General features: G+C 43.9%; 1 protein-coding gene across 1 annotated transcript in view; it reads left to right on the forward strand.

Moving 5' to 3' along the window:
* Positions 1-1,993: 1,993 nt before the first annotated feature.
* The window catches only part of TMEM132D (transmembrane protein 132D), a 679,411-nt gene continuing 657,345 nt past the window's right edge, over positions 1,994-24,059 (forward strand). The window contains exon 1 of the mRNA XM_036874801.1: positions 1,994-2,072. Coding sequence (XP_036730696.1) covers positions 1,994-2,072 — 79 coding nt within the window. The remainder of the gene's footprint in view (positions 2,073-24,059) is intronic.

A 24,059-nucleotide genomic window follows, 5' to 3' on the forward strand; every position in this document is an offset into this window, starting at 1 on the left:
TGAAACTTTGAAAGCTAAACACTCTTTTTTTTTAAAAATTAATTTATTTTTATATTTTTATTCTTGGCTGTGTTGGGCCTTCGTTTCTGTGCGAGGGCTTTCTCCAGTTGCGGCAAGCGCGGGCCACTCCTCATCGCGGTGCGCGGGCCCCTTCACTATAGCGGCCTCTCTTGTTGCGGAGCACAGGCTCCAGACGCGCAGGCTCAGTAACTGTGGCTCACGGGCCTAGTTGCTCCGCGGCATGTGGGATCTTCCCAGACCAGGACTCAAACCCGTGTCCCCTGCATTGGCAGGCAGATTCTCAACCACTGCGCCACCAGGGAAGTCCAACACTCTTAAAGTGTTGGTGTATTTTGCAACCACCGGCATCTAGACTAAAACATCTGTGGCTCCCTTGGCCGGATGATGATGACCTATTTTTACCTACTGAGGTAAATTCACCTCATTTGACTTGGTTGTTGTTGGTTTGCAGTATTCTTTAAATATCCAAAACGCTTTCCCTCGCTCTGATTTCTGATCTGGTTAATTCAAAGGCTCACGTGGGTAAGTCCTTGGGCTAAAATCATACGCTGATGCTTTGTGGCCTTGGTTTCCGGGGTGTCTTAACTAGGGATTCAGGAAGGATAAATGAAGAACTTCTCTCTTATCTTCTCAAGGCCGCGTTGGCCCTTAATGGACCCATTCCCAGCTCCAAATGGGCCAGCGGGGAGTCAGGACGGGATTCTTTTAGGATCACTGACTTGGTGGTCATTCCAGGATAGGGGTGGGGTCAGCATGACCCTCAGGACGCCTGGCAAGTCAGAGGTCCTCCTACCCAGAGGTTGAGGTGCGGGGATGAGCGCCTCTGCAGGCATCGTTGTATTCACTGGCAGGCGGAGAGCCTTAGAAACCCCCAGGCTGTAGGACTTGCCCTTAGCTTGAGGTCTGAAGAGCGAGAGAAGGCCTTCCCGACACCTGTTGGGAGAGCGGGCCGCTCCCTCCCGCCTCCTCCGAGCGGGCGGAACCCGCCCGGTCCTCGCCCGCCTCCCAGGCGCCCCCCTCCCGCTCGCGCGCGCAGGGCGGGGTGGCCGGGAGGGTGGGTGAGGGGCAGACCCGGGGAGGAGGGATTGGCTGTGCGGATTGGGGCTCGCGGCTGTCACTCCGAAAGGGTGGGGCTTCTTTAAAAAAGACTAATTTTTAAGGCAGACCCCTAGCCCGCACGGGGCTCCGTGGCGCGCACGTCCGTGCCGGAGGCGGGCTCGGCGGAGCGTGGGCGGCGCGCGGGCGGCGAGGTTCCCGGGCCTGCGGGTCCTCCTCCGCGCGCGGGTGGCGCACCTCCCTCCGGCGCCAGGGGCAGCCCCGCGTCCCCGCAGCCGGCCGTGCGCGCCGCGCGCCTAGGGCCCCTCGAGCCAGAGACGGGGCCGGGGCCGGGGCCGGGCCGGAGTGGGCGGCGCGGGCAGTGGCTGCGCCCCGCCAAACTTTGGGCGCCGGCGCGCGCCCCGGCGGGATGGGGGCTGTGCGCCCGGGCGCTCCGCGCCGCTCCGGGCGTCCGGCCACCCGGCCGGAGGTCCCCGCGCCGCCTCCGCCCCGGACGCCGCCGCCCCGCCGCCCCGCCGTCGCCCGCTAGCCCACCCGGAGGCGCCCGCCCCGCGTCCCCGCGCTCCCGGAGGCGCCCTTTGGGGGCCACCTGGGGGCGAGTCCTCGCTGGGTAAACGGAAAGGAACAAATCCGCGTGGATGAAAGTAAAAATATCCTGGTGGGGGTGAAAGGGAGGTGGGGTTTGCCTGCGCGCGCGCTGGACTCGGGAGAGCAACTCCGGAGCGGCGCGCGGTGCCGCCTCCCGCAGGCCATGGACGGGCGGGAGGAGGACGCAGGGCCCCGCGGCCGCTCGCGCCCCTAGCCCGGCGCTCCCTCGCCCTCCCGGCCCGCTCCGGTCCTCCGAGCGCTTGGCGACTTTGTCTTCACCGCCCAGACGGCGCCCGGGAGCCGCAGGTCTGCGCTCCGGGTCTCCGGGATGTGCGCGTCTACGATGGGAACGCTGTGGCACCATTGGTCCCCCGTGCTCGTCAGCCTGGCCGCCCTCTTCTCCAAAGGTAAGGGGACGCCGCCGCCGCCTGGGGCCCCGGGACGAACTTTGCTGGGAGTGAGTGTGTGGGAGGGCGTGCATGGATGGGGGCGGCCGGCAGAGTGGGTGTGGGTGTGCGTTTGTGCGTGTACACGCGCGCGCGTGCGGCGGCCGAGGTCCTGCCCGCTGCCCCTTTGTAGCAGGTGCCTCCCCGGAAAGACTGGGGCTGGAGGCCCTGAGTGAGACCGCCAGGGGCGGAAAAATAGCCTCGTTCACCCGACCGCGTGTTCCACTCTGGGAGGGGGCCGTGGAGAATCTTGAAAGGAGAGGTGGGCACTGGGAGGGCTGAGCAAGATGTCAGAGGAAGGGACTGAAGGAACCTCCTGGAAAGGTTCTGGAATTTGGGCTTGACTTTTCCTACTGGCACGGACCCGTGAGGAAACCATGCCGGAGCACGCCTCTGTATGGGCGTGCTGTCGCGTGCGTCGTGGGCTCCGGTGCCTGTGGCATGGGGCTAGCTCCGGAGAGGTGGCCCTGCGTTTCTCTAAGAGAGGCTTCTCTCTCCCTTTGCCTTCTGTGGCTGTTTGTCCGGTGGCAGCATCCGTGCAGGTTGGACGCGTTGTTTAAACCCTGCTTGTCACCTGCGTTATCCCAGCACAGCCCCTGACTTGCAGCTGTGAGGAAGGCGGAGATTCCGCATCTGCTTGCCTCCTCATCTGTCTCCATCCCAGTCTGTCATTGGCACAGCAAGTTTGGAAGCTCAGGACACGAATTCCTTGAAGGGAAATTATTCGATTCACACCGGAGGTTGTAGAAAGGACCAGCCATTCTTTCTCCTTACTGATCAGGTCTCTTTATTTGTGTGGGCCCCACAGGGGCCTCTTTCCTACAGAGAAATGTATAAGGAGCAAAGCGGAGCGTTTTAGCAGTCTCCCATGTGTGTCCCCAAATCCCTGTAAACAGAGTTGTTTTTTCCTGAGAAGATTTTCGAGGTGAGATGGCTCTCAGAAACTTCAAAGTCAATTATTATGCACAGAGCCTTTTTAATTACAGGAATTTTCTGTTCTCTGAGCTCTTCAGGCATCCCTGAGGTTACATTGCTTTAGATCTGACAATAGCCGGCTTTTGTGCTGGTGTGATGTACGAAGAGGGTGACCTATGCCCACCCTGCTTGGCTGTCTTTTCAAGTGCGGTCATAATGGGTTCCTGTCTCCTAATTATGAGTTAGAACAATTCTGAGGACCAGCGCCTCGGGGATTTGTGATGTGCGCGAGAAACGGAAGAAAAGCTCGATGAATTCAGTGAATCCACCCTGGGCAGATGTGAGGTTAAAAAACCCCAGATCCACAGCAACAACAGCCCAGCAGACTTGCCTATGGCTACGAGGCGTGTTTTTTATTGGTTGTCACTTGGTTTGATAATAGGAATAGACTTCTCTGTTTTTATGCCGGAATAACAAGGTTTTATTAAGGTACAAAATAGCTTTGTAAATATGACCTAACTATTATGTTTCCTCGGTTAGGTGCACACGTAGTTCTGTTACTGATTCCTTTATTAGACTGAGCAGGGTCGAAGAGAACCGTATTTCCCCTGATAGTTCGGAACTTTTCAAGTGGAGACACTGAAAATGTCCTTAACGTGAGGAACTCTGATGTGGAGGTCTCGGCTTGTGGTAGGATGCTGTAAGCCCAGCCTATGACATCGTTTGAGTTTCACAGCCCTGAAACCTTCCAGTTGTAGAAAATTTCCTGGTGCAGATATGAATTCTAAATACATGGACCATTCAGTTCTTTTTCCCATATGTTCACATCACTTTCTCCTCTCAGATCCTCCGACCACCTGAAAGTTCTAAAAAAGCTTGAAATCCAGGATGGACTGTATTTAAGAGAATTTTAATTGGAAGGAAACATATGCATAGACACATACCATCCAAAGTGCCTAATTTGTCTGGGTCTGATGGAAAGGTGGAGATTATTACCAAATATTAAAGATGTGTTTCAGCATATTTTTATATTTACTGCATTACCTGAGTTCTTTCCAAAGATGAAGACTTGAAGGAACAGATGTGCACATTTTCATTACCAGGCTAACGTCTTTGAACCCATATGTTTACATTTTATGAGCAGGAAGTGATTGGTCATAGAGCAACCTCATAGATCTCTTGCAAATCGAATAAAAATAAAGTTTCATCGCTTGCAGTTCTATTCCTTGGGACCTGGGAACTCTATTATGAAACATAAAGTTTTTACCAGCACTGTTGTGCAGTCCCAGCCTTTCCTGGAGACTAGCCTTATATACTAAGTTGTCTGAGAGTTTGTGTTTTATGTTTAAGAGTCTAGTCTTCTTGGGGAACCTGATGCAGATTACAGCTGTGCCAGCTTGCAGATGTGTTTTAACATGTTGCTATTCGCTTCATGGGGGTGGGCGGCAGGGCATGGAAAGTAAAGGGGCCCAAAGACAAATTAATGAGACTAGAGATGGGCAAAGAGCCAGGCAGATTTTCAGTACAAAGTCAGGAAGGTGGCACCACGTAGGCTGCTTGTGATGACCCTGACCTGCATCCCCCAGAGTTACGTTCTCTTGCAAATGCCGTTGAGAAGCAGACACTCAGAGGTCTGGGATCCCGGCAGAGGAGCTGCTGCGGTGATGGACCCCCGTCCCTGGACCGTGTTGGGCACGTGCTCTGCCTGCATCCCGTGACCAAGTGCAGCCAGCCTCCTGGGCAGTGGCTTCGTGAGGGCACCTTCGCGCAGAGTGTTTCCACCTCGATAGCGTCCCTCTTAGGTCAGAAGTGAGGCATCTGGATGACTGAGCATCACCTCTTATTTGGGAAATATCCCCCCACAGCTCTGGCCTGGGAGGAGCTTTGGTTTACAGCGACGCCTCGTCTGGGCTCTCAGGGGAGGAAGAAGTATCCAGGAGGGAGCGCGTTGGGGTGTGTGAGAGAGAGAGAGAGATAGGGAGAGAGAGAAAGACAGAGACAGAGACACAGAGAGAGGCAGACTGAACTTTACTGCTTACATTTAAACACTCAAAATTAAAAGGAGAGGAAATGGGGAGACCAAGAAGTTTCATTTCTCTTGAATTAAAAAGTTAGGTACTGAATATGATCTTATAAAAAATAAAAAATACTTATGGGCATAGGAATTTAGAATTCTAAGTATTAAGATCTGTTTAATTTAGTTCAACTCTGAAAGCCAAGAAAAAATGAAAAACAAGACAAAAACTCCAAGAATACCCTATTGCGGAAGCTTATACTACCCTGTATTTTTATTTTTTTATTTTTTTTTATTTTTTTATTTTTTATTTTTTTTTTACCATGATCAAGTGGGATTTATTCCAGGGACACAAGGATGGTTCAATATTCATAAAGCAATCCATGTGATACACCACATTAACAAAAGAAAGGGTAAAAAACACATGATCATCTCAATAGATGCAGAGAAAGCATTTGACAATATGCACCCTGCATTTTAAATTCATCTATCCATTTATCCATTCACCCATTTATTCAACCAGTCTTTAGCCATCCATCTATGTATACATCCATGTGTCCTTCCATGCGTCCATCCGTCCATCCCTTCATTTGTATATCCATCCATCCATCCATCCCTTCATCCATAAATCCATAATATTTGATGATTCAACAAATACTAAAGACCACAGGTTTTGAGTGAGCATGGAATTCTGCAAGAGCTCTTTGCCGGTGTTCTGAGGACACAGGGTTAGGAACGAACTAAAGTGTCTCTCGATCCAGGATAGTTCACTGCCAGGCATTCCTCTAGCTTGTAAAGTGCACACACCGTCCACGGTTTTAAGTCATGGGCTCAAGACCCACCAGTTCGGTGTTCGGTTCCCTCTTCCTTTCCTCTCCTGGTTTTCTTGGTCCCCTCTCCTTCCTTATTTTATCGCAATAACTGCTTTTGGAGCACCAACTGTATACCCCACGCCATGCTGGCCGTAGGATCACAGTAGTGAGAAAAACCCACACAGATACGGTTACTGTTCTGCCAGAACTGGTAGTTTATAGAGGAGATAGAGAAAGATGTTAATTACATAAAAATGTAATTATACATTGTATAAAAATGTTATGTAAAGGAATGTAGACTTTCAACTGCGATGTGCTAGAGGGACAGGGCAAGCGTCTCTGAGCGCAGGTGTGCTGGCATTGGACTTAGAGCCTCTGAGGGATGGGTTGGTGTTTACAGGGAGGGGGCATGTGAGTGGGAGGGTGCAGACACATACGGGGACTCCAGAGGGCCAGTGTGGCCGGGAGAGAGAGCCGTGGAGCTTGTGGTACTGCATGAAAGGACAGGGTGGAAAATGAATTAGAGATGGGCAGCGGTCAGGTAGGGTGTGGGGGTATCCGTGGCACGTCCTGTTTCACCTGGACCAGCACCAGTTGCCCATGGCATCCTGGTGAGGCTAGTAATAGCAGCCTCTTTCACTCTCAGAATGGTCCAGGCGGGGGATGAATTCTGGGGTCGCCCCTTCCCAGGCACTGCTGAGGAGTAGAAGGAGGGTATGGATGGATTTTAATCAGAGGGTCCATAAATTTCCTGTGGCTGCCTTAACACATGACCGCAAACATGGTGACTTAAAACAGCAGAACTTCATTCTCACGTAGTTCTGGAGGCCAGTAGTCCAAAATCAGTGTCCCTGGGCCCAAATCAAGGTGTTGGCAGGAGACTTTTAGGGGAGAATCGTGCCAGCGCCTCATGGTTGCCGGCGGTCTTTACCTTCTGGCAACATCACTTCAAGGTAGTGTCTTCCCATCTCTCTTGGGTCTGTCCTCATGGCTCCTTCTCTTCTGTGTCTAAAACCTCCCGTCACCTCCCTCTTATGTAAGGATTCACGTGGTTGCATTTAGGGACCACCGGAATAATCCGGACCATCTCCCGTCTTACGTTAATCACACCTGCAAAGACCCCTCTCCCCCTTTCTTCCCCCAAATAAGGTGACACTCACAGGTTCAAGGGATTTGGGCGCAGATATCTTTTGGTGAGGGTGGGGAGGCACTTTTCAACCTTCTACGGGGGTGACACATTCTAAAACCATTTTCTGTCTCCTCTCCTAAATTTTAAGTACCTCTAGAGGCGGCCTCTGTGTATTTTTCTCCCTTTGATTTCTCTTCAGTATTGAGTTTAGTGCTTTGGACCCTGCAAGGGCTCAATAAATTTTTAAGTATCCTTAAGACTGTAGACTATTGCTGAAAGAAGCTTTGCACAGCAGTAAAATGGTTTGATGCTGGTTTTTTTTTCCCCCCAGTAGTTCAGAGTGTTGCAGGAAATACTTTTGTCGATAATAATAACAGCGAATTTTAAAGTAATTTAAAATTGTATGCCAGGCACTGCACTGAGTGATTGCTGGAAGTGTTTTTTGTGAATTTGCAGATAAACCCAATGGGTTAGATTTTATTCACCCCATTTTATAGATGCAGAAATGGAAACTCAGAGAAGTAACTTGTCCAAGCTCTTACAACTGAAGTGTCACAGTCTAAATTCCGATGCCTCAGCCCACACCGTTAACCGTTTTACATTCTGCTCGTGATTATGTATAATAACTAAAAATGAGTCCATTTGTCAGGCAAAAATTACATGTGGGGCCTGACGTGCTGAAGTTTGAGTGCAGAGGGGTTTCCGTGGAGTTTCAGCTCTGAGCCTTGGATGTGGCTCATGGTTTGTTGAAGGAATGAATAAGTGAATGCCCTGTTTCTTAATTTTCCCAGCCTTCATTTTTCCAGCAGCAATCGGGAATGATACCTAAAAGGAACTAAAACATGGATTTTAATCCCAAGGCTGTTACAGAGGTGGAGGGGGTGATCCGATGATGGGAAATCGTGTGGTTGTCTCCTAGGCCAGACTGCTGAAGAGTCTTCGGCTGTGCTCTCGGAATCCCAGCATCCCATCGTTCATCCGCTTCGCTAACACGCGTGGGCCCTGGGGGAGGGGAGACTGACGTGACCTCTGTTTCACCGGGACTGAAAGTCTGGGTAGCTTTTTAGTAAAATTGTAAAGAACGAAGAAGAAGCATGTAGCATGAAGGCAGACAAATATTTTCCCTGTTTCCAAAAGGAGAATGTTGGGTTCTGTGAACATATGGATTGGTGAGTTTGACTTCTGATGCCAGACAACAAGCTTGAATGAATTACGGGGAGATTATTGTGGAGGTGCCAGCAGAAGTGAGTGGTGATCACAGGAATCCAGCGTGGATTTGTCGTGACATGAGACCAAAGACTCAGGATATTCCTGTATCACTTCGTCATTTATTTTTTAAAATCTACTTTAAAAAAAATCTAGGAAGAATTAAGAGGATCACCCAGCAACCTGAAGCCAGGGTCGTCTTCACTTAAATGTCAGTTTTAAGAGTCCCTTTTATTTATTTTTTTAATTAATTTTTTCGGTCAACTTTTTAATTTATTTTTTTTTCAAGATTTGGCTTCTTTTTAGATTTTATTTATTAATGTTTTAAGTGTCGGAGTACTGATTTTTTTAAAAATTTATTATTTTTTTAATTGAAGTATAGTTGGTTTACAATGTTATGCCAATCTCTGCTGTACAGCAAAGTGACTCAGTTATACACATATAGACATTCTTTATTTTATATTCTTTTCCATTATGGTTTATCACAGGATACTGAATATAGTTCCCTGTGCTATACAGTAGTGAGACCTTGTTGTTTATCTGTTTTATATGTAGTAGTTTGTATCTGCTAACCCCAAGTTCCTAATTTATCCCTCCCCCCTCCCCCTTGGCAACCGCAATTCTGTTCTCTATGTCTGTGAGTCTGTTTCTGTTTCATAGATAGCTTCATTTGTGCCATATTTTAGATTCCACATATAAGTGATATCATATGGTATTTGTCTTTCTTTTTCTGACTTACTTCACTTAGTATGATAATCTCTAGTTGCATCCATGTTACTGCAAATGGCATTATTTCATTCTTTTTTATGGCTGAGTAATATTCCATTGTATGTATGTACCACATGTTCTTTATTCATCTGTCGATGGACATTTAGGTTGTTTCCATGTCTTGGCTATTGTGAATAGTGCTACAATGAACACAGGGGTGCATGTATCTTTTTGAATTATAGTTTTGTCCAGGTATATGCCCAGGAGTGGAATTGCTGGGTTATATGGTAATTCTATTTTTATTTTTCTGAGGAACCTCCACACTGTTTTTCATAGTGGCTGCACCAACTTACATTCCCACCAACAGTGTAGGAGGGTTCAAAGGGTCCCTTTTATACAGACCTATCACCCAAGATGTCTGTCCCATCAACTTCCAGAAATTAAGAATCTGTAGGGGGGGCTTCCCCGGTGGCGCAGTGGTTGAGAATCTGCCTGCCAATGCAGGGACACGGGTTTGAGCCCTGGTCTGGGAAGATCCCACATGCCGCGGAGCAGCTGGGCACGTGAACCACAATTACTGAGCCTGCGCGTCTGGAGCCTGTGCTCCGCAACAAGAGAGGCCGCGATAGTGAGAGGCCCGCGCACCGCGATGAAGAGTGGCCCCCGCTCGCCACAACTAGAGGAAGCCCTCGCACAGAAACGAAGACCCAACACAGCCATAAAAAAAAAAAAAAAAAAAAAAAGAATCTATAGGGGAGGAATGCCCTTGAACTTAAAGTAAAAAGATTTGTGACATATATTCAAAAAGAGATTAAGTACATATTGTCATGACAGGACAGCAGTAACCAAGGTTAAGAAATATATTTGAAACAGTTGAAAGGGAATAAAAATTTTCTCTCTCTCTTTCTCTGAACTAAAGCCTAGAAATGAGATTTCGATATACATTTGAAAAGACAGGCAGTCACAGAGTTTTTAGCCGTTAGTGACACTGGTTATTTTCCTCATGTGAAAAATAGTATCTTTTCATGTTTATGGGAGAATCGCTGAGCAGACTCACTAAGTAAAGAAGGTGGCAGTCAGACTTCACTTTTGTTGTTGTTTTTGTTTGTATGTTTGGTCGGGAAAGCCATGTTGGTAGGTGGGGAGATGCTTAAGTTATAATATAACTCGCTGAGGTTCTCAAGGTTCTGTACACGATCTCTTAGGACTTTGTGGCAGGAAAAGATTTTGATATCAGAATCGATGTTGATATCGCCAGTTCTCTGCCTGCCCTTAATCCTCATCAGCCTCTAAGTCTCATCTCTTTAGCAGATGAAACATGGCAACCACTGTCTCTTGCTACAGCAGAAAGCCCAGGACAGAAAAGCCAGGTTCCTGACTTTAGATTTCCAGCAAAAGACAAAAGATTTGGAATAACGTATGTTCATGGGCATGTGTTTTCTTGGCACACCCTCTCCTTCTTCACCTCAGTAAATATTTTTTCACGGGGGGGAGAGGGAAGGAGGATTTAGAGGTTAGCTCAGAGGCCAGAGTGCTTTTGAGATGCTCTGTGTCACTTCACTCCAAGGATGAGTTAGAGCAATGTAAGTTAGGTTTTCTAAATACATTTGGAGATTCATAGAGGCAGAGAACCTGCTGTAAAAAGCAGAAGGCGTGTTTGTGTGCGGTGATTGGGCAGTGAGCTCCAGCGAGGTGCTGAGAGTGGCATTTTCCAGATCAGCCGAGGAAGCTGGAGCAGACGTGGCGGAAGGAAGCCCAATCAGCCTGAGGAGGCCTTGAGGCCAGGATCACGGAGGCCTCTCTGTGGTCTGCCTGGACTGACCGCAGGAGACCGGATGCCACTTGGACCAATGACGAAGTCTGTCGTTGAAGTGAACCCTCCTGGTTGTCGTGGGCACTTTGAATCTTTCAGAACTTACACGTGATCTCTGTAATAATTGGTGGCGGGGGATATTGTTTGGCTACTGGGTGAAATGGGGAATCCAAATAGAAACGAAGTTCCATCCCATAAAAAGGAAGACACGTGTGTTTCTTGCTCTCTGAAGCTGGGGACCGAGTTTGCATTCACTCCAACACCCTTGTCAACACCCTGGGCAAACACGCCTGGGTGGCACTGAGCCTTGGTGGTTCGTAGGTGCCTGATGGTGTCCGATGGCCGGTGTCGACCTTGAGCACGGTCTGCAGGCTCTCGTCCCAGGACCCCGTCCCAGCCCCTCCATGGTGGACGTCTGTATCAGAGACTGGCTGTGACAACAGATGGAATGCTCTTTCCTTAGAGGAGCAGGTTCACAAGAGAGCAAGGAATGCTGTGTGGCAGAATTGCTCTGGGAAAGGTCTGAAGTTAGAACAGCCCAACACTTGAGATAAGTGGATAGTGCAGCCCGCTGAACTTGGGGCCATAAATGCCAGCTGGGGAAGGACAGCAGCCAGGAGCTTGAGAGGGACGTGTGCAAAGACAGAGTGGAGGGATATTTAAGGACTTAATCAGATGAATTGGGAGATTTTGATTGACATATATACACTAATACGTATAAAATAGATAACTAATAAGAACCTGCTGTATAAAAAATAAATAAAATTAAAAAAACAAACAAACAAACAAAAACTGTTTCTTTCCCAAGTTCCTTTTCTAAGAAATACTTCTCAGGCCTTAGTACCAGGAAAAAAAAAAAAAAAAAAGCTGTGTTTATCCTGAGAAAGAGTTTACACTTTATCCTATGAACACCGTGAATTTTCTAAGTGAATTTCCAAGTGTCTGTCTTTGCTTGAACTCCGAGGAGTCTCTGAGCCAACTTTGCTATTTATAAGTCTAGGAATTTAAGAGACACATCTTGTGACTCAGCTTCATCCTTGGCTTTATTTTATTTTCCTTCTTCTGTCTCTCTTGTCTGCTTCCTTACTTACTTCTTCTATCCCAGTGCATTTATTTTTTGTAAGCTACTTCAAAGTAATCCTGACATGAGGGAGAGGTAAAAATAAATAATCTCACTACCCCGAAGATGACTGCCTCAACAGTTTGATGTCTTTCATTCTAGTTGTTTTTCTATGAATTTTTAAAGCAGTTGTGTTCACACTGTCTCTGGGACACTAATTGGTTTTTGACTTTTTTGAGTTCATAATGTTTATATAAGCATTTCCTCATGTTTTAAAAATGTATCAGGGATATATTTTTAATGTCTGCGCCATAGCTGAAAATTTTCAGCTCTTGTTGCACAATTATATAATTTATAGTTTTCTGCTATTATGAGGAAATAATTATCTTTGTGCATAATTTTTGCTTTGAGTTACTTTCTTAAAGAGAGTCGCAGTTATTTAATTACCAGGCAGGCCAAAGAGTATGGGTAGAGCTTTTGTTGACAAGCTCTTTTCCAGACAGGCTTACCTTTTTGTACAGGTGTTAGCGATACGTGAAAGCATCTGTTTTGTTGAACCTTGATGCCCTTAGCGATGGCACTGTGGGTGTCTGCTGTACCCCACAATCTTTGCTGAGTACCTTGGTGGCCCTGAAAAGTATTCAAAATGTGTCATGGAGAGAGTCACATCGAGGACATGGCTTCTAAGGCCCCGAAGCTGTTTTCCTCCAAGTGCGGTCCAGGGCCCTGCGATGCTTTGCCTCTTGAAGGCTGTGCAGTTGGAGCGGGTGAGGTCGTACAGTCTGAGGCCAGTGGGAAGATGCAGAAGTGCTTACAGTGGGTGCTCCTGGGGGTGCTATGTGAAGAGGACTCCGGTCAGCAGAGAATGTGGAGGTAAAGAGCCTGCAGCTTCAAGGTTATGAGGGAAAATGAAAATGCATTTAGAAATTCAGTGAGAAGGATGTGATTTAGTTACCTGGGAAGATGAAACCTCTCCAGGACATGCTGTTTGGGAAACACTGTTATAGAACAGAATCAAAACAACAGGTGGACATTTAAACCTGAAATCTGGGACTTCCCTGGTGGCACAGTGGTTAAGAATCTGCCTGCCAATGCAGGGGACATGGGTTCGAGCCCTGCTCTGGGAAGATCCCACATGCTGTGGAGCAACTAAGCCCATGAGCCACAACTACTGAGCCTGCGCTCTAGAGCCTGCGCGCCACAACTACTGAGCCCACGTGCCACAACTACTGGAGCCCGTGCACCACAACTACTGAGCCTGTGCTCTAGAGCCCGCGTGCCACAACTAGTGAAGCCTGTGCGCCACAACTACTGAGCCTGCACTCTAGAGCCCACAAGCCACAACTACTGAGCCCACGTGCCACAACTCCTGAAGCCCGCGTGCCTAGAGCCTGTGCTCCGGAACAAGAGAAGCCACCGCAATGAGAAGCCCACGCACCGCAACAAAGAGTAGCCCCCCCTTGCTGCAACTAGAGAAAACTCATGCGCAGCAACGAAGACCCAACACAGCCAAAAATAAATAAATAAAATAAGTTTATTAAAAAATAAATAAACCTGAATTCCTTGATTCTGTGACGTTGATAGAATTAAAAGGGCCCCTGTTGCTTAAATACAGCAAAAATTCTTCACGTTCAGCCCTGAGATTGACCTAGTTCTCATACTTTGTCTGCCACAGGGACTGTCACCCGTACTAAGCACCAAGGGCTTTGATTTATTTATCCAACAATTAGTTTGTTGAGGGCAAGTTGCAAACACAGTGAGACAGGCTCTGAGGATGTGTCAATGAATATGAAATCAACTCTGCCCTCGAAGTGCTGGAGACTGAGACGTGAACTCATACCTGTCTCGGGTAAGCCAACGACTACAGGTATGGACACGTGTTTGATTAAGCGGAGAGAGGAAGGAATGGAAGCCTTGATTTCCCCTTAGAACCCTTAAGAGATCTTTTCTGTGGTCTTTGCTTTTTCTTTGTCGGCCAAGGTTCTCAGTTGCTGACAACAGAATCTGCTCTGGCAGAGATGGATTTCCTGAATTGTGTGAGGGGGTGTAGAGACCCGCCGTGCACACCAGGGACCCAGGCTGGGGGAGGAACAGCAGAAACCCCCAACCACAGTATCTCCTGTTCTGGCCCAGATCCTGCTATCACCGTTGCCTTCCTTTCAGCGCCCGTAGGATCCAGTGCTACCCTCCCTCAGGGCGGTCCCCACCGAACCAAGCACTCTTCTGCCCTCTGCAAGAAGGACTGATCTCGTGTAGCTGCTGCCTCTCCTTGCTCATTGTCTCTCTCTGGGTTTCAGATTGGGTGCATCTGTTCAGTGGCACCCAAGACAGATCTGGAACCCAAGAATCAAGAGATCCCTGCCCACCTTGCTGGCAGGACACCAGCCTCTTCAGTTCAGGAAGGCACACCAGAAGAGACCCTCAATTGGTGTGAAATGTGCCAGTCTTCGGTATCCAAAGAAACTCTCATCTTGTTAAAATTGATTTCAGCGACCTTGCAAAAAGTCATGTTAAAATATCTCATCTGTGTAACTTTTCTCTTCCCAAGAGGACTGTGGGAAGGAAACAAGGACCCTTACTGTGTGTTTCTCATGTTGCTGGTCATGGTGTTGGTGAATATGTGCTCAATTAATGGCTGATTCAGTTTTGGTTTTTCTAGACAGTCTTCTAGGATTTGAAAGTATTCCTTGGGTTTCTTTGAACTGGAGGATCTCAAAAGGAGGTACCGTTTTATCCTCCCAAAGGCCTCTAGATTACTCTCCTCAGTCAACCTTTAACACATGCTGTGAAGGAAGAAATCAAAGCAGGTCTTCAGCTGAGACTCCTATTTTGGACTAGGAAGCAGAGTGCATGGCTTCCCCGAGAAGCCACGGATTGGATGGGAGAATTCTGCCTGAGTTGAATTTATTTAAGGAAATACTTTCTAGTGATGAATAACTAGACATATTTTGGGTGCAGGTACAAAACCAAAAATCTAAAATTGCCTAAGGGATACATTAGTGAGGATGGGCTAGTATGATGGGTAAGCTCTGTTGTAATATACACACACACACACACATATATATAAAACATACATACATACATTACACACACATATATATATTGCATATGTAATATATAGATGAGTAAAAACCCATGTCTCTGTGGCTTAATTTGACAAAGGTTTATTTCTTGTTTGGTTAGAGTCTAGTTGACCCTCTTCGACTTTGTAGTTATGCCATTTTGAACACATGACAGTAGGGGATGAGAGGACTTAGGGGATTACATGGGATGCATTTAAAGTCCGCATTTGGAAATGGCTTCATAGTACCCACATCCCATTGACCAGCATTAGAAACAGGGCCTCCGTCTAACTGCAGGGAGGACTGGGAAATGTAGAGGAGAGTGTATTGGGCTGGCCCAAAAGTTCATTCGGGTGTAACTTTTTGGCTGACCCAATATTTGCTTGGTAAACATTAACAGTCTCTTGGGGGTGATTGACATCAGGCAAGGCTTGATCCAGGTGCTCATGTGATGCCAAAGGGACCTAGACTCTCTTTGCTTCTCTTTAACTGTATTGGTTCTGTTCTAATGCACACTGTCCTTCATTTAAGCAAGATGCTTCCCCAGCTCAGAATTACACCTCTTTACCCTAAATTCAGTAAATAGAGCGTATCTCTCAACAGTTCCATCAAAGTTCTGGACCTGCCTCTTAAAGGTCCACATTGCTCTGTGAGTCTTCTGAATCAGTGACTGAGCACAGAAGGACGGGACAGGTGCAGCCTGATTGGCTCAAGTTTAGCCAATAAGCTCCCCTTTGGAGCCTGGAGTAGGAACCCACCTAGACCACCCGGTAAGAAAATGAGAGGCAGTTTATGCAAAATAATTCAGAATACTTTTACCAAAAGTGGAGAGATGGATGCTGGAGGCTTGATATAAATAGCAATATTCCACTCTCAGTGTCATTTTCATTTCCACCCTAATATGAAAATATTCACATATGTAACCTTAAAGAGAATTTTGTATTCTTGCCCAGATGACAACTCCCAGTATAGAATTGTCCCCTTTCAGAGAAGTTACATTATCCTTTGATGTTTGTTTAAATGCACTGTATGCTTTTGTTTGAATGATTGTAATTTTTCAGAGTCCTTAATTAGATGTAAAAACTATGCACAATGGAAATTACTGTTGTGAATAAATACTTGCATTATGGGCTGTTAAAAGCAAACATCAAGACACACAATTGCTTGTTTTACAAGCATTCAATATTTTGAAATGTGAGATCAGTGAAACAACTGAGAATTCTATTGAAAGGGAGAAAGAACAGCTTAAATAATATTATTTACATTTTCAAGGGAACTGTGTCAACAAAAGGAGGGAAAACAGTGATTTTGGTGTACAGAAGTGTAAAAACAGCTTAGCATTGAGTTCTGACTTTTCCCTTTAATTTCTACATATCTGGTCCTCATAAATAGAGTGTTCTGCTGAATTCCTTAATTAGGCAATACACATTAGTGAGTTGGGTTTTGCCTGTACTTCAGATAAATGTAACCTTAAAACAATGTGGAAGAACAGTTTCCAGGATATTCTGGTATTATAGATAATCTAATATTTACATTTTGGGAAGGACCAAAGCTTGCAGTGTACATTTGTGCCAAATGTCACCTTTTAACTATCCTAAAGTAATTTCTCCAGAATTATTTTGGATGTGGTAAAGAGATTTTTGATAGGGAAAGGACATTTATACTATTTTTTAATGATTGGAATTTAAAAGTAAGCCTCGTGATTCTAAAGGATGCAAAGCAAATAAAGCAGTAGGGTGCCATATGCCTTCAACTGATAAGGAAGAAAAAAATCCTTTAAAAAAATGTTTATTGAATTATAGTTGATTTACAATGTTGTGTTAGTTTCAGGTGTACAGCAAAGTGATTCAATTATACATATATATGTAAATATATAAATACATATTATTTTATTACATTCTCTTCCATTATACGTTATTACAAGAATCTTTTTTAAAAAAGACTTTTTTTCTTGTGGTCAAAAGTCACATAATATAAAACATACTATTTTAACCATATTTAACTGTACAGTTCAGTGGCACTAAGTACATTCACATTGTTGTGCAACTCTCACCGTCATCCACCTGAATTTTTTTTTTTTTTTTTGTCTGCATTGGGTGTTCGTTGCTGTGCGTGGGCTTTCTCTAGTTGCAGAGAGCAGGGGCTACTCTTCCTTGCGGAGCACGGGCTCTAGGTGTGTGGGCTCGTAGTTGTGGCTCACGGGTTCAGCAGTTGTGGCTCGCGGGCTCTAGAGCACAGGCTCAGTAGTTGTGGCTCACGGGCTTAGTTGCTCCGCGGCATGTGGGATCTTCCCGGACCAGGGCTCGAACCCGTGTCCCCTGCATTGGCAGGAGGATTCTTAACCACTGCGCCACCAGGGAAGTCCCCAAATTTTTCACCTTCCTAAACTGAAGTTCTGTCCCCATTAAACACTGACTCCCTATTCCCCATCCCCACCCCTCGTGCCCCTCCCCCCCCCTTCTGGCATCTACCAATGTACTTGTTTGGCTATACTAGGTACCTCGTATAAGTGGAATCAAACAGTATTTGTCTGCACCTACTGTGTATTCGAATGCATTTTTAAGGTTAACTTAAAGATATTGAATATCTTTTTTAAAAGCCTTCGGATTTCTTCCTGTAGTTGGATGTCAGGGGTGTGGCTTTTGATTGACAGATGGTGTCAGGTGGTACACGTGGCCTGTAAATACGTTCTATGTGGCTTTCGCGGTGAATGTCTTGTCATTATTTTTGAGATCAGCAGATTTTCCTAAGAGCCTGGATTTTCCTGCTGCTTTTCCATGGTGAGCGGCCCTGATGCTTCTGCATGTCAACAATGGTTCCCGGCAGGAGAGCTGCTGTCACCACCAGACGCTCTGCACTGGGTCCATCTTCTTTTCTTTTCTTTCCTAGTTACATTATCCCTGGACTTGGACCACTAGAGAACTGGTGCCCTGGGTTTGGGCGCCTGTCAAATGTGCGGAAATGAGCTCTGGAGTGGAATCCCAGTGTTTCTGGAATCCACAGGGCTTCCCTCATTTATGTTGTTTCGCTGGGCCCTGGGGTTGTGTGAATTGACGATCTCTGCTGGATAATATTTACTTTTAATTTCCAGGAATTGCTTGATTTTGTTAACTACTTTGTTTTTACATGATTTCTTTATTTGGAGGAGTGCCCTTGACACTGGAATATTTGAATGGAGGGGTCATGCAAAGCCCTTCTGAGGGGTATGTAAGTGGAGATATTTGAAAAGAAATGCATTTACAAATCCTCAGCTTCTGTGTGTATTTGCTCCTAAACTTGATCCCTCTAAGTTAATTTACAATTACCCCGTGCATCTTCTGTCTCTTCCTCTCTCTGTCTCTCTGTCACACACACACACACACACACACACACCCCTTCTTTGAATTTACAATAGAAAGGTACCTCTCATCCATCTAGCGTCTTGCTCTGTATGATTCATTTCTCCCAGGTGTTAAAGCCTCCACAGTCCCCCAGGTACAGTTATTAATTACAGATTTAATCAAAGCAGCATAACACTCCACCCCGTAGCTCATTAAAAGGTACATTTACAAGAAGAGAAGTACTTTTTATTTTTTAAAAAAATTTATCAAAATGTGTAATGTATTTATGCTGTGTCATAATATAATTGTAACAATGCCAACTTGATGAAGCTTTTGAATACTGAGAATCTTACAGTAAGAAGAAACAAAAAAATTTAAGTTCAGTATAGACACACCTATATTTTTGTTGTAGGAAAGTGTAATAGGATGATGGGTACATTATTTTCAAGATTAAAACTACATTATGTTAGGATACTTCCATGTCTTGGCTATTGTCAGTAGTGCTGCAATGAACATTGGCGTGCATGTATCTTTTCGAATTATGGTTTTCTCTGGATATATGCCCAGGAGTGGGATTGCAGGATCATATGGCAACTCTATTTTTAGTTCTTTAAGGAACCTCCATACTGTTCTCTATAGTGGCTGCACCAACTTACCTTCCCACCAACAGTGTAGGAGGGTTCCATTTTCTCCACACCCTCTCGGGCATTTGTTATTTGTAGACTTTTTGATGATGGCCATTTTGACCGGTGTGAGGTGATTCCTCATTGTGGTTTTGATTTGCATTTCTTTAATAATTAGCAATGTTGAACAGCTTTTCATGTGCCTCTTGGCCATCTGTATGTCTTCTTTGAAGAAATGTCTATTTAGATCATTTTTTGATCGGGTTGGTTTTTTTTTTTTTTTTTTTGATACTGAGCTCTATGAGCTGTTTGTATATTTTAGAGATTAATACCTTGTTGGTCTCTTCATTTAAACAGCTTATATGGAAAACAGGAATAAACCCAGACATAGAAAACAAACTTATGGTTACCAAAGGGGAAAGTGGGTGGGGGGATAAATTAGGAGTTTGGGATTAACATGTACACACTACTGTGTATCAAGTAGATACACAACAAGGACATAGGGAATTATACTCAATATCTTGTACTAACCCATAATGGAAAAGAATCTGAAAAAGAATCTATATGTATACCGATATATATCTATATATATCTGAATCATTTTGCTGTACACCTGAAACTAACACAACATTGTAAATCAACTATACTTCAATAAAAAAAGGTATATTACATTAGGATAAAATTCTGTATGGGAACCAGAATGGAAATGTGAGTTTAGGGGAAAAAGGAACAATGTAAGATTTCCATTGTTAAAGAAGATTTTTTAAAGATTTTATAAATGGTTGAAGGTAGGTGTCAAGTCATTCTGTTATTTATATTCCAATGGATGCATTTAAAAGTGATGTAACAGTTTCATTTTAAATGTCAAGGTGTACAATACACAGGAAACTTTATCCTTAGCAACTGTTGAAACTCTGATGAAAAATATTAGATATCGGTTCTTAAATGTGCGAGTGGGTACATAGTTTTAGAAGTTTTCTCTCCAGAGTGAGAGGAACATTCTCTTGGAAAAGCATTGCCTTTCGAGTGGTAGTTCTCAGCCTGGGTTACATGTTAGAATCAACTGTCAAGTTTTCCAACATTCCGTTGCCCAAGGAAATCGGAATATCCTAGGGTGACATCCAGGCGTTGGGGGTTTTGAGAGATTCCCCCCCAGTTGATTCTGGTGTGAAATCAAGGCTGAGAACCATGAAGCAAAGCTGTCAAGGGAAAACATCTGTCCATGTGGAGAAGTAAAGCAGGGATTCTGAACGCTGGCTGCACACTGGAATCTCGTGAGAAGGTATTTGGTGGGGCGGGTGAGTGTCAGGTTAATTGAGGTAAATTTGCCTGGTGTACAGTTCACCTTTTTGTACAGTTCTGTGAATTTCGACAAATGCATATAGTCTTGTAACCACTGCCACATTCAAGACAGGGAACATTTCTATCACCCCCCAAAGTTTTCTCCTACCCTTCCAGAGCTAGTCCCTCCCTCTACCCTCATCCCCTGGCCACCATGGATCTGTCTCCTGTCACTAAAGTTTTGCTTTTTCCAGAATGTTATATGCATGGTACCAAATCTTATATACAGGTTACCATACCTTATGTAACTTTCACTTAGCCCAGTGCATTTCATATTCTTCCAGGCTGTTGGAGATGTTACCGAGTCCAGGCTAGTACTGCTCCCACACGATGGGACAAATCGAGAGATGAAGTGTTGGGGTGAAGAATAGTGACTTCATTCAGAAAGCCAGCAGACAGAGAAGATGGGGTCCCAAGGAACCATCTTACCCCAGTTAGAAATCAGGCTTCCTCTTTTAAAAAACATTTTTTTAAATTAAATTTTAAAATCTAAATTAAAAATTTTTTCATAAAATCTCAATAAACTTAATTTTTTTATTGAAGTACAGTTGCTGTACAATATTATATAAGTTATAGGTGTACAATATAGTGATTCACAATTTTTGAAGGTTATGCTCCATTTATAGTTATTGTAAAATATTGGCTATATTCCCCATGTCATACAATATATCCTTGTAGCTTATTTTATACCTAATAGTTTGTACCTCTTGCTCTCCTACCCCTATATTGCCTCTCCACTGGTAACCACTAGTTTGTTCCCTGTATCTGTGAGTCTGCTTCTTTTTTGTTATTTTCACTATTTTGCTGTGTTTTTAAGATTCCACGTATAAGTGACATCATACGGTGTTTGTCTTTCTCTGACTTATTTCACTTAGCATAATGCCAAGTCCATCCACGTTGCTGCAAATGGCAAAATTTCATTCTTTTTTTAATGGCTGAGTAGTATTCATGTATATATACTACATCTTCTTTATCCTTTCATCTGTTGATGGACATTTAGGTTGCTTCTATATTTTGGCTGCTGTAAATAGTGCTTCTGTGAACATTGGGGTACATGTATCTTTTAGAATTAGTGTTTCTGTTGTTTTCAGATATATACCCAGGAGTAGAATTGCTGGATCATATGGTAGTTCTCTTGTTAGTTTTTTTGAGAAACCTCCATACTGTTCTCCATAGTGGCTGCACCAATTTACCTTCCCACCAACAGTGCAGGAGGGTTCCCTTTTCTCCACATCCTGGCCAACATTTGTCCTCTAAAAAGGGACTAGGTGTGGCTGGCTGTTTCAGACTTCCTGGTGCCGGCCAGACCTGGAGGGGATGTGGTAATCCTTTGTTCTTGCATCTGACCGTGCAGGTCTGATCACTATGTTCCTGTAAACCTTCAACACTGACAATTGTTATTTTCTTTTTTGCAACTTTGTATCTCTATGAATATAAAGTGTTGTACCTTTAAAGGTCAAGCCTGGGAGGCAGAGCCTTGAAAAAGGGCTATTTTGTATATTTCAGGCTAAAGGCAACATTTTTTTACAAAAGGTGCAGAGCCAGCGTGACTCAGCACAGGCAACAGAGCACAAAGTTTAGAAAAGATCCAATGTGGAGCCAGGTTTGTTCTTATCTGTTACAGATGTGTCAGGAGTTCATTTCTGCTGAGTAGTATGCCATGGTATGGATGTACCACGGTTTGTTTATCCGTCGCCAGGTGACAGACGCCAGAGTGGCTAATAGTTTTGCCTATTATGAATAAAGCTACCATACGCGGTTGTGGACACATTTTGGTGTCAGTCTATGTTTTCATTTCTTTGTGCGTAAATGCCTGGGGATGAGATTGCTGGGCAATGTGGAACCTGCATGTTTAACATTATAAGACACTGCCAGACTGTTTTGCAAAATGGTTGAACCATTTGTACCAGCACTGTGTAACGTTCCAGCTGTTCTGCATCCTTGCCAACACTTGTTTTCACGTTGCGATTTTATTTTAGCCTAATACACATGTAATGGTTTCTCATGGTGATTTTAATTTGCATTTCCCTAATCACTAATGATGTTGAGCAGTTTTTAGTGGCTTATTTGCTGTCTGTGTATCTTTTTTTTGGGTCAAGTATCTGATCAAATTCTTTCTATTTTAAAATGGGCAACTAATTTGGGTCATCTTATTCAGTTTTGAGAATTGTTTGTATACCTTGTATACAAGTCTCTTATTATATATGTGATTTGAATTTTTTTTTCTTAATTTATAGCATGTCATGTCTTTTAACAGATGTTTGGCAGAGCAGACCTTTTTATTTTGATGAAGTCTAATTATTTTTTAATGGAATTGCTTTTGTCATATCTTAGAAATCTTTGCCAAAAGAAAGGTCACAAAGCTTTTCCCTTGTTTTTTTTTCTAATAAGTTTAATAGTTTTAGGTTTTACACTGAGGTCTATGATTCTTTTGGGTTAATTTTTGTATACGTTGCAATGTATGGGTCAAGTTTTAGATTTTTACATATGACTGCTCAATTGTTCCAGCATATTTTATTGTTATAGACTGTTATTTCTCTCTTAAATTGGCTTCATATTTTTGTCAAGATCATTTGACTGTGTATGGTAGGCATGTTCTGGAGTCTGTCTTGTTCCCCTGATTTATGTGTTTATCCTTTTACCAATACCACTCTGTCTTGATTACTGCTCTTTAAAATAAATCTTGAAATCAGGTAATGGGACTCATATAATTTTGTTCTTTTTCAAAGACGTTTTGGCTATTCTAGCCTTTGATTTACAATATACATTTTGGAACTGGCTTCTCGATTTCTGAAAAAAGATTCTGCTGGGATTTTGATTGGGATTGCACTGAAAGTGCAGAAAATACATCTTCATAATAATGAGAACTGCTATCTTAATAATAATGAACTCTCTAATTCACGAACATGGTACATCTGACTATTTAGGCTTTCTTTGATTTTTATCATCACTGTTTTATAGTTTGCAGAATACAGATGCCACACAAACGTTTTAGATTTATACCAAAGTGTTCCAGGTTTTCGGGTGCTATTTGTGAATAGTATTCTTTTTAAAATGTGAATTTATTGCAAATATACAGAATAAAATCAATTTTTATATGTTGACCTTTTATCCTAATTTATTTTAGTAGCTTTTTTTGGGTGGACTCTTGGTGACATTTTATGGACAATCGTCATTTGTGAATATAGTTTCATTGCCTACTTTTCAATCTATATGCCTTTCCCCTCGTTCCCTTTGCACTGGCTAGAAATTCCAGTATGATGTTGAATAAAAGTGGGGAGCGTTTGCATCCTTGCCTTGTTTCCAATCTTAGGAGAAAGACATTCAGTCTTTCACCATTAACTATGATGTAGGCTTCTTGTAGATGCATATATATGTTTATGAAATATGTAGGTTTCATAAAAATATGGAGATGAAGTTCTGCTCTGTTCCTAATTTATGGGCAGATTTTATCATAAATGGATGTTGAACTTTGTCAAATCCTTTTATTGCATCAATTGCCACAAGCTTATGATTTTTCTCGGTCTGTTGATATTGTGGGTTACATTGATTTCCAAGTATTGAATCACTTTGTATTCCTTGTGCAAACCCAACTTAGTCATGGTATAATTTTCAATGCATTGCTGTATTTGATTTGCTGATATTTTGTGTGGGGCTTTTGTATCTAAGTTATTTTCTGTAGTTTTCTTCTATGTACTATCTTTGTCTAGTTTCTGTATTAGGGTAATATCAGTTTCATAAAGTGAAATGTGGAGTGTTCCCGCCTATTCTGTTTTCTGGAGGAGACTATAAATGCAGTGCTAGTACTTCTTTAAATGTTTGGTTTAAATTTTCTGATGAAACTGCCTCTGTTTGGATATTTTTTTCAGAAGCTTTTAAATTACAGATTCAATTTAATAGTGTTAGGGCTATTCAAATTATCTTATATTGAGTAAGTTTTGGTAG

This window comes from Balaenoptera musculus, chromosome 14 (genome assembly GCF_009873245.2).
Source record: "Balaenoptera musculus isolate JJ_BM4_2016_0621 chromosome 14, mBalMus1.pri.v3, whole genome shotgun sequence".
NCBI classification, from domain to species: Eukaryota; Metazoa; Chordata; class Mammalia; order Artiodactyla; family Balaenopteridae; genus Balaenoptera; species Balaenoptera musculus.